This window comes from Trachurus japonicus, chromosome 6, assembly GCF_045865225.1.
Source record: "Trachurus japonicus isolate A0001 chromosome 6, Traja_1.0".
Taxonomy (NCBI): Eukaryota; Metazoa; Chordata; class Actinopteri; order Carangiformes; family Carangidae; genus Trachurus; species Trachurus japonicus.
Window position 1 is genome coordinate 29,816,869 of NC_140912.1, and position 11,307 is coordinate 29,828,175.

The following is an 11,307-nucleotide window of genomic DNA, read 5'->3' on the forward strand; positions in this document are numbered from 1 at the left end:
AGAGAAATCTCAGAGGATAACAGCTGGAATCTGCCCAGATGTGGACGTACGTGGATCAGACTTTGGCTGATGATCTGGGAACATGTTGGGTTTTAGATTTATTCATCTTATTGAATACTTAATGACAGAAATCAAAGATTAATGATTATATTTTACTACCGAATCATAAGGTTTACTTTGAAACATGAGCACTTCTTCTGTCCTGAATGAACTGTATCGCACCTCAAAGAAATATTTAATCCCGTCAAGGCTTTTCTGTACAATGTATTAAATATCATGTGATCACATGGACTGTAAGTGTCCAGCTCTCAGGTTCTCAATAAACCTCCAGATGTTTCAGAGGAAAGAAGAAATCATGGAGATCCTTGAAAATATTCATAAAAATGAGAAATTTACCCCAAACTAAATACTGTAGAAAAATAAACTGACAGTGTGATTAGTGTAGAAAAAATCACAGAAATTCAACAGCAGCAGAAACTACAGCCTTACAAGTTTATTGTATAGTTGATTCACCTCTTGTAAAATTTTACATCACAGCACTGTTTCATGGCGGCCAGCAGAGGGAGCTCCTGCCTCAGTCATCAGACGCGTCATGGTAACGGATTAGGTCAACATCAACATAACAAATGAACTAAACGTAACTTTTTGGTGTAATATTAGTAGTATTAATAATAACTGTTGAATCATCAACTGTCTGTCGTGACTTGTTTTCAAATAAACCAAAAGGCCACTGATGCATCATGGGTAGGAGGTTTACACAAGGTCCAAACAGTGTCTAGGCATCTTTATTTATTTATTTATTTATTTATTTATTTATTTATTTAGCGCATTTCACACCAAGGCAACTCAATGTGCTTTACATAAAGACATCTATATAGTTTATTTTCCCAACAAAAAAAAACAAACAACCCACAGACCAAAAGAAGTTATCAATGCTTAACTAATGCCTAATAGTGGATCCAGTCATCAGAGACTTTTCACATCTCTTGTTTTGTTTTGCACATGGAAATAAAACTTTATTCATTAACACAAAAGAGACAGTCCTGATCGAAGCATGGTTACAGGACCCAGACTCATCATCATGATCATCACTGAGAATATGAATAATATTAAACCTGCCAAACTGGACCATCATGCACTTTCTGGGATTAATAAAGTACTTTCAATTCAATTTGATTCAATTCAATGGGGAAAAAATACTCTGTAATCATCATCATCATCTTTTATTGATTTAAATCATTTGAAGACACACTGAGATTAAAAATGCTCATTAGCAAAGCTATACATCAAAGATCAAAGATATGTATCATGAACCGGGGCAGTGATACGATATAATTTGTTTTTCTTTTTTCTTTTATTTTTGGTCTGTGCTAAGTTAGCTAACGCTTGCTATGAGCCACAGACTCTCGTGAGATCTCATTGTTCAGTTGGAGCGGGGTCAATGTCTGAATGACTGCTACCATCCAGCAGCCAGTGTTTTAAATGCAAACACAAAAATGAACAACCATCGTGAATGTTTGCATGTAAATTGTTGATTACAAAAGAAACATACAATGCTTCTGAATATCGATACAGTATTACTAAACGATATTTCAGTGTAGTAATATTTTTTTACACAGCTGGAAGACACAGGTTTAAGCTAGGAGAATAGATTTTCATTTTCTTTAGGGAACAAGCAAGGGGGTGGATCGGACTACACGTAGACTAAATTCACTAGCGGCCAAATGGATTCAGTCGACCCAATGCAGCTTTAACACTGGATAGAAGGGACCATAATTTGTTGGTAGAAGTATTTATGGGGACAACGCTTGTACAATCTCCGTCACCAATGCTGATTCGTGCATTGCATCCGTCAAAAACAAACTGATTTATATCTGGTTTGACTTTGTCAAAGAATCCTTTGAGGCTGTCAAGGGAACACTCCACCACCTTGGTGTTTTCATTCCTCACAGCTGCAGCACCGCTCTTATACGGCTTATCGTTGTTGTCCACACAGCAGTAGGCGTGCCACAAGTATTCAGGGATGTTGACACGTTTTTGGTTCTTCTTTATGACCCAATGATCTTCAGAGGGAATCGCACCGACCACAACATAGGCTGTTTTGCAGCCTTTAAAAGTGTCTTTGAGATTTTTCTCATAGTCGTTCCAGGAACCACCGTTCAGTTCTTTGTTCTGTGGAACGACGTTGGTCAGGGTGAAGGTGGCTTTGCAGTCAGGATCTGTAAAACATTAACAAAGAGACACAGTAAATTAGATGAGAAGTTTTATCTATCTATGGCAGCCTGCACTGAGCTTACCGGCTCTATGTGGAAGATTCACAGCTCACCAGAACACTTCAGTTTGTTAATAGGGTCATTACTTATTAATGAAACACATACTTTTGAATGAAATAATTGATTTTTGTGAATAGACTACCAGAGAAGTTACACAGTGGGGCTTTAAAACCACAAATACCAGCATGTCCTGTTATGAATCAATACTCAAGTCCTTCAATTCATAATACATGTTACATACACACATTTTCAATTATGTAAATAGATTCACAGTAACATCCAGCTCCTTCCTTACTTTGATGGTGTTGATTGGGATTAAGGTGACCACGGTTGAACCCTTTTTCTTCCTCAAGACCTTTGTAGTCTGAATCTATCGCCTGTTTATCTCCCATAAAGACATTAGGATGCTTCTTCTTCAACTCTCTCTCCGTCATCATTTCCTTTCCCCAGTTCTGATCTACCAGCTACAAGGTGGAAGATTCACATCAGACAAATCTCAGATTCAGTTCCTGTGTTATGGGACACATTTAACCAGTAATCTCATTTACTGAAAATGATTGGTTGATTTCCATTATTTCACATTTCAAACTGTGTATTTGTGCATGTGTGACGTACCTGAGGCTCAATACTCCAGTTATCCCGTGGACATGAACCACTTTTATACTCATATATATAAGCAGAGTAGACAGGAATACGGTTGGCACGGTCGTACAGCGTGGCAAAGTGATACCTGTTTGTGCAAAGATTAACTGAGACACTTTGAAATTTAACTGTAATTCAGATTTGACTGAGTTTAAAGAGTTGTGACTTACTTGTTTGCAGATCTCTGGCAGATGTGGACGTAGTCTTTGGAAGCGTCCAGCTGTGGCTCCGATTCTTTATAGAAGAACTCCTTACATGTGCTCTTAAAGAAGAAACAGACATATGAACATTTGCAGTTTACCACTTATCATGTGTTTTTAAACGCTGACAAACAAAACACAAACCTTAAAATTTGTCACAAGTTCTGCGTGCACGGTGAAGATGAGTGGAAGAAGGAAGCACACAGTGAAGCTCTGCATCCTGGATGAAAACATGATCGTTGTTGCACCTACAGAGTGAAGAGACGATCGACCACTGTAAGGAGGTGTCCACTTGTCTCTATCTTATATACAGTCATTAGAGGAAGTGAAAAGTGTTAAACAAACAGGGTGAGGCTGGTGCTGCAAAGAAAAAACACATCATGGTAGTCAGCAGCTTCATGCTCAACTTCCTGTAGCCAGGACAAAAACAATCTAAGAATCAACTGTAAACTTTGTGACATGTAAAATAAAAATGGAATGAGCAATAATACTGAAATTCAACACGCTCCAGCCTGTCCTGCTGGGGGAAAAGATGAGAAGGATGAGGAAGTGCAAGCCTGAGCTTGTATCATGGGTGCTTGATTATTTCTCTGCCAGACCACAGTATGAGAACTGTGTGTCCAAGACTGTTGTGTGTGCCACAGGGGACCGTTTTATCACCTCTCACCTCTTTATCAGCCTCTACACCTCTGACTTCCAACGTAATTCCAGCACCTTCCTTCCTTCAGAAATACTCTGCTGTCGTGGACTGCATCAGGGGAAAATGTGAGAGGGAATACAGGAGCACTGTCAGGGATTTTGTGTAGGCTACTGGTGTAATAACTGTAACCCTTGGAGTCTGCTCCCTCTGGCATGGGTCAGTCTAGGCCCTCGGTCTACCTATAAAGTCTCTGCGTTGTTTTTTTTGTATTCTTTTGGTGCAGTGAAAGTCTTTATCTCTGAACTTCACCTTTTAGAAAAAGACATCAGGCTGTCACTTACAATACAAAATATGTCACACTGCAATAAAACTTCTCCCATGGTATTTTCCAGTAATCAGTATTAACATAACCCACAGGTAACAGGTGTGTGAATGGTTAGGTGAGACTGAGAGAGTGTGTGCCTCCCCATGGGTCGAAGCTTTCAAGGTGCAGTTAAAAACCCACCTGTTTCGACAGGCCTTTGAACTCCATGGCAACTAATTTTGTCACTGTTTTATTCTTCACTGATCTTCACCCTCTTTTTTTTTCTTTTTTCTTCACCCTCTTTATACTGTGTTGTTTTATTAGGTTTTGTGAAGCAATTTGTGACTTTGTGCTTGCGAAAAGTGCTATAAATAAAGAATTATCATTATTATTATTATTAAATGAGAGAGTGAGTGGGACTGTGTGCGTGTGGGTGTGTGTGTGTGTGTGTGTCTGCATATGAGTGGGAGAGAGTGAGCATTTCCCTAGCAATGGAATTGTATCATGCTACTGGCTAGCACACATTGGTAATAAACTTAACCCCCCCAGTCATCTTACACACACAAAAAACTGCATCAACACATTAATATAGCTCTTAGCCTTCATATTTGTTGAACAAATCAACTGTATAGCCACAAACAATAACTTTTTTTTATCTTTAAAGTGGAGAGACTCTCACTGTTTACCTTTTACAAAAGGACATCAGGCTGTGACCTAAGATGGCCGCAACCAACAAAGAAGAACTGTCACAGACCACTAAAAAAAAAAAACAAGGTAGCACCCTCTGGGGGGCTCCTACATTAGTTCACCCCCTTATAACCTCAAGATCAACACCTCTAAGCAGTGGCGTGCACTGACATTTTGGGGGGCAGGTGCTCAGTGAAAAATAAGGGCACTTATGCAGCATGTGGAACAGCCGGCTGCCTTATTATAGCAGCATTTTAATGCCCCATACGGAGCTTTTAACTGGAGTCTCTGTTTTCTGCTGATGTGTCTCTGTTACCTACAACAGCAAATGAGTCCATCAGTGTGAAGATACACTATTTCTAAGTCGTATAATTCTATACCTCTGGAAGGCATGGTCGGGTCGGACCACTGACGAAACTATATGAATAGATACATTACGCTGCTAAAAAAACAAACAAAAAAAAACTCCCGTCTTCTTTCCGACGTTTCCAAAACAAACCTACATGCAGCGGCCAGACAAACGTCTTCACGACACACACTTACACAGTGGTGACAGTTTCGAAAACGTTCTCCCCGAGCCGACAGCTCCGGTGAGTTTCCGTGGTTACCTACGGTCACGCTGCCACTGAACGTAAAAATGGCGATGCAAAATGGCCGCCTTGCTTCGGTGCGCCCCCCCTTGTATATTTGTAACGACTTGTAACAACTCATTCTAAGGTACGAGAAAGCTTTCATTTGTATGCGGGTGTGATTCGACTTCAATGAAATACGTATTTATGAAAGCCATATTTGATTTTTGCTGATAAAAAGCCAAATAAGTTACATACTGGGGCTTTAAAACAAATAACCATAGAAATCAACATTTTAACACAATATTGAAAAAAAGGGTCTCTAGTTCAACTTGAGATTTTAACTGGACTATAGCTCAAAGAACTGAGTGAGCATTATCATTCTTCTGCTTTAAAATAAAAAAAGACCAACAGTATGAATAAAAGTACTTCCTGACATTACAATAAGGCAGACGGCTACCTTTTCTACAAGCTGCACGATATTGGAAAAAAAAAAATTGTGATATTTTCATTTCCTGCGATATTGTGATATTAAAAAATAATGACTGACTTTGGCCGATCATGTGACCACTCACAGCTTTCCCATTGGTCCATCAGTGGGCCCGGGTCTGCTAATGGACACCCAATAATACCGGCTTGACAGCTCGGCTTCCGGGTTAGCGAAAGACACACCAATGGGATCGATGTAAAGGCTTAAGTGTCCCGGTTCCATTTAAAAAATAATTACGTCGCTATCATTTTCCATTACGGAAATAGACACTAAAGAGTATGACAATACCAACGTGGCGATGGCACAAAACTCGGGAACACCACCTAATGGCTATCTGTGCACACCACTGCCAAATGAAATTTGTCAGACGGCTGCGGCCCTTTAACATCTGACAGCCTTTGTTTTGTTCCTTTGACAAATCTGTTGTGGCAAGTCGTGTGTTGGGGGACTGGAGCCCGTACCTCTGACCGAAACTGGCTGAACAAGCTTTTCTTTCACCTCACCGACGGTTTGTAGAAGATGTCTCCAGACTCTGTCATCCACTCAATAAACTACGACAGGGCTGTATTGTGGCTAGAAGGCCAGAGAGAAAGACTAAAATTAAAAAGGATACCAAAGAGAAGGGGAATTCAAAAACAGACATGAAACAAAAGAGTGGTACCACCCCTCAGAGCCTTTTGGGGCATGGTGGGATGAAGACTGTGAGAAAGCTTTTGAGACATTAAAGCAAAGTGAGGCACCTTTTCTGGAAGTCGCCAACCCGAAGCTTGACTTTGAAATGGGCTGTCACCACCAAGCTGCATGATAACCTCTATGGAGTCAAGTTTGAGGAGAATTTGCTGGCAGCAACTCCGCACCACATGTCAAGAGCGTCTCCATAGGTTTCACCTGCAACCTGTGTTCCCTTCTGGTCCTCAACCACTCTCTCTCCTCAACAATGTGCAGATAGTTTTTGCTCCAATAGCCTCAAATCAAGGGTATCGTAAGTTAGCTCTTAAATCAACAATTCATTTCGAGTGCATCCTGAGACTTCAGCCATTACCCCCCGCAGGGAGTGAGATTAGATGAGATGAGATAAATTTTATTGTTTCCCCAAGGGGGAAATTTGTCTCGGGCAGTACCTACATCTTGCTGCAACATTAAAGGTTATAGTTACAACTTTTTCATTAAAACGGTTAATTAAAAAAAAAAAAAAAAAAAATCCACAGAATGTCCAAAGGGCTGTTTGTTAGCAGGGAATAAAACCATTTAATGACGATGAGTGCACTGATGTAGGTTCAGCTTTAACCTACCTTACTGTATGCTGCAGCTTTGTGCCTCCCTCTCAGTCCAGGATCCAAGCTCGATCACGTCAGCGTCACCAGTTATGTTGTGGCAGCAAGAGGTGGATTAAAAGAGCAATCAGTTGGTCGAGACACAGGTGTCAGATGGGGAATCTCTTTATTCACAGCGGCCCTACTAACAACGTAGTCAGAGACATGCCTTTTTATACTAAAGACAGGCTGTGTGTGTATTGGGTGGTTAGCCTTCATCCTGTTTACCTGACTTCTTGGCAATCTCCCAAGGAAGGGGTGGAAACATTTCTCAGTTTCGCTTATCTTGAACTTCGGCCATGTTGATTATCCAACACTACAATGGGAAAAATAAATATTTGATCCCCTGCTGATTTTGTAAATATTTTCATATATTTCATGTTGTAATGTTTTCTTGTCTGTACACAACATCTATTGCACGTCTGCCGTTGATATTACCAACCCTATTGTGAGACACTTCAGAGATATGAAACATCCCACCTTTTTTAGGGCTAAGCAGCCAGGACCCTATTGTATTCCTAGGAATTCTTTCTTCTTCTTCCGAGGAAGTCATACTTCCCATGGCTGAAAAATCACCAAACTTTGCACAAAGGTCCAGTCCCATGCCAGATTCACTCAATTCCAAGGACGTGCCCCCACCCCCCCTCCTAGGGGGGGCACAATAAAAGTTTAAATCTAAAAACTTTAAAAATTTCTACCAAACCAACGGTAGATGCTACAGTTTTGAAACTTCACCACAACTGCAAAACTTTTATCTCCTCCCACAATTTTTGCTCAATTGTCACCAAACTTGCTACAGAGCATCTCCAGACTGTCCTCCACAAAACTTGTTTCTTGGATTTTTGATTAATGAAAAATTGAGCCAAGAGTGCAAGAAAACGTATGACTGTAAACACTACTGTAAACATACCATCAAATTCTTGCTAAATACGTTTTCAATCTTCCGGAAAAACTTGAGAATATTTAGGAGTCATGGTTGATGAAGTTTGTCAAATATCAGAATTTTATCTCAAAAACTGAATTTTCTAGAACATTTTGAATTCTGCTCTCATGGGAACAACTGCAGTCAATGTAAGAGTGGTATTTTTAAACATCACATTTTCTCTTGTGAAGCAAAACACTTATCATTAAAAACAAATCACCAACATTTCCATGCTGTCTAGATGCAATTTATGTATTATCAGATTTTTGTTTAGATAACAGAATTTCTGACATTTTGACCATTTTTGAAATCTGCCATGACAGCTGCTGCCTGGCTCTGACTCCCTGAGTCTATTTGAGAAGTCACACACCAGTGGTCTCACTCACAGACAATTAGCTCAGTGAGTAAGGAGCTGGTTCTTGGTGTTAGAGGATGTGGGTTCAAGACCCATGGAAGGAGTGGATGATAACACATCAAAATAACAGATGGTCTTTGTGAAACAAATGTACAAAATAGATAGAATAGAATCTTACCTCAAAAACTGATTTTTTTTTTTACAGTGGTTTCAAATCTGCCTGCACGACAGTGAATGGCTTACTCAGTTTGTGAAGCCACTGTAGCACTGGCACTTGCCAATTAGCTCAGTGCGATAGACAATGGCCTTTAGTTCCAGAAGTTGTGGGTCAAATCCTCAACTGGTGCAAATTGAACATTATAAGGTCAACTGTCACGGAACAGTTTAATCATGTACTCTTTTTTGTAAAAGTAACATTATATTGACATTATGCAAATAGTTAAAGTAATAGCTACATACTGATTTATTTTTCACAGAGTTATGAATCGTTTTTTTAGTGAAGATGACTGGATCACCTATCTACTGCACTGTAACTGCAGCCAGAGTCAGAGCAAGTTCCCCGTTCAAATATGGCCGACTGTGAGCTACGCCTGCGTGTCCGATCTACCCCCTTGGACCTTGGTCAAACCCATCTCCACAGGTGTTCAGCTCACTGGCATGGATGAATATGATTGGCTATGTGTTTTTTTAACCTACTTATGAGGTGCACAATGAGTTTCTTGATGACCCTGATAAAGGCCGAGTCGAAACAGCAGTCAGAGGCAGAGTAGATGGTGGTTATTACATCAGGGTGAAGATGAAACTGGTACAACCAGCCTAACTGGCATGGGTGTGTGTACTTAAGGAAGGACTGAACCAGGTCCTGTTCATAGTTGCACTCATCAAACTTAAATCATGTTTATTGGGTGTCCTTGTAGATATATGCAATGTTTTAGTTGTTAGCTGTAAGGTAAGCTGGCTACAAGAGTCTGGTTAGTTGTAACAACAATGAGGAATGTTACAGTCTTACAACCCAAAGCTTAAATGCATTTATGTTTTCTTTGAATTTTAGTGGCCTATAGGTCTTGAAAGAGATTGATGAAGGTGTTATGGTTTAGGTTATAGGATCAGACTATGGCTGATAACTAACATAGCTACTTGAGACACGTCCACACCCTCACACCTATATGCCACCTATTCATGTGATGACTAAAACGCTTTCAATATCAAGTTTTTGTCATAATACGTATTTAAAAATGTTACAGCTCACCCCAGAGTATTTGACCATATTTAATTTCACCCCAGGGTGTTTTACAACTAACCCAGACTGTCACAGTTCAGTCGTCTGCTCTCAGTATTTCCATTGATCCCGCCTCTGTGGCCACCTCGTCAGTCTACTCTACTCACCTGTGCACACACAGTTGCTTTTCATCACATGCAATCAGCCCAGCAGATTCTCACCAGCTCCACACTCACTCCTTTGCCAGATTGTTCTTTGCCATGATGTTGCCATGTTGAATGTTCTCTATTCCCACAGCTGCAGAGTAGAAGGTTCATGTGGTTCATGTGGCCCTAATACTCCGTCGTAGTATTTACTGTTTCTATTTTTGTATTTAACTAGTTGTTTTTGATTGGATTTAAATTCGTACAGACACAATTTAACACATTTTATTTCATTTCATGATTTTATTAAAAGCATTTTATTGTAAATTTTAAGTTTAAACATGATAGTTACTGAAGTGTGAATGATATAGTTATCAGTCTGCGCTGTGCCCACTGAGAGCAGGGGCCTGCTGTGTCTCATGTGAAACGCCATGATGTCAATAACAGAAAAGACACATCCGTTACACAATTTTAAAAAAATTAACTAAACCAAAACAGTATTACATGCAAATTAAGTCCAAATCAATTCAAGTAAACAAATTCAAGGGGTTTCTCCTTCAACTCTGTATTGTATTGATGATATGGGGAGTAGGGCTGGGTATCACTAGGTACCCCACGATACGATACTATCACGATATTTTACCCACGATAACGATAATATCACGGTACAGCACACTGTGCAGTACACTTTATTTTACTTTACTTTATTTTACTTGTTATGCATCTTAAAATCCGAGTTGTATGTACATCAGATGATAGTGATAATTCATGGGACAAACTGAGTCAAAACAATGTAATTCAAATTATCCATGCCATTTTATACAAGTGCAAGTTACAACAACATATTTCAAGTGGATTTAGGTCTGAAACATGATTTATCATTTGAAAAAAAAATTGAAAAAAAAATTATTTTTTTTTTTTTTTTGAAAAAAAAATATCGATATTTAAATGTTGAATATCGATATCGTATCGCGGGATAAAGTATCGCGATATATCGCCATATCGATATTTTAGCCCACCCCTAATGGGGAGTAGAATAAAAGCGGCTGGAGGGACTCGGAGGAGGGGCGAAACCAAAAAAGAGATTTGAAAGCAAACGACAGTAAGTGGCAACAATCAAAAAAAAAAAAAAAAGAGATCAAAACAGAACAGGTTGCAATTGAATAAAAAAAATTGAGAGCATATTTCTTCAACTTCAATCAAAACTAATGTTTGTAAGTAAAAACATACGATACCATTTTGCTTGTAAATTAGTCCTCTTTGCTTGCCAAGTTCAAAAGTTTTGCTTGCAACTGCACTTGATGGGCAGGGCCGACGCTGGTGGATGAGAGAAGAGTTTCTATTGGTTGGTTTGACCCACTTCTCCCTATAGTGCTGTGCTGCCTGGAGGTACGAAGAGGTGTGTTTTTTCAATTGCAACCTGTTCTGTCTCGATCTCAAACATTTTTTTTTGATTGCCACTCTGTTTTGCTCTCAAATCTCTTTTTTGGTTTCAAATCTATTCTATTTGAAAAGGCTGCCAGATTTTAATTCAACATCTTGATTAATTC

General features: G+C 39.5%; 1 protein-coding gene across 1 annotated transcript; it reads right to left on the minus strand.

The window, feature by feature from the left end:
* Window positions 1-1,009: 1,009 nt before the first annotated feature.
* Window positions 1,010-4,754, minus strand: LOC146986383 (endonuclease domain-containing 1 protein-like). Its single transcript, XM_085780622.1, has 6 exons — window positions 4,746-4,754; window positions 3,260-3,363; window positions 3,086-3,177; window positions 2,889-3,003; window positions 2,569-2,737; window positions 1,010-2,219 (listed from the first exon to the last, which is right to left on the minus strand). The coding sequence occupies exons 2-6, from the start codon at window positions 3,347-3,349 to the stop codon at window positions 1,714-1,716; spliced, it is 972 nt and encodes a 323-aa protein (XP_085636748.1). The 5' UTR covers window positions 3,350-3,363; window positions 4,746-4,754; the 3' UTR covers window positions 1,010-1,713.
* Between the last annotated feature and the right edge of the window lie 6,553 nt (window positions 4,755-11,307).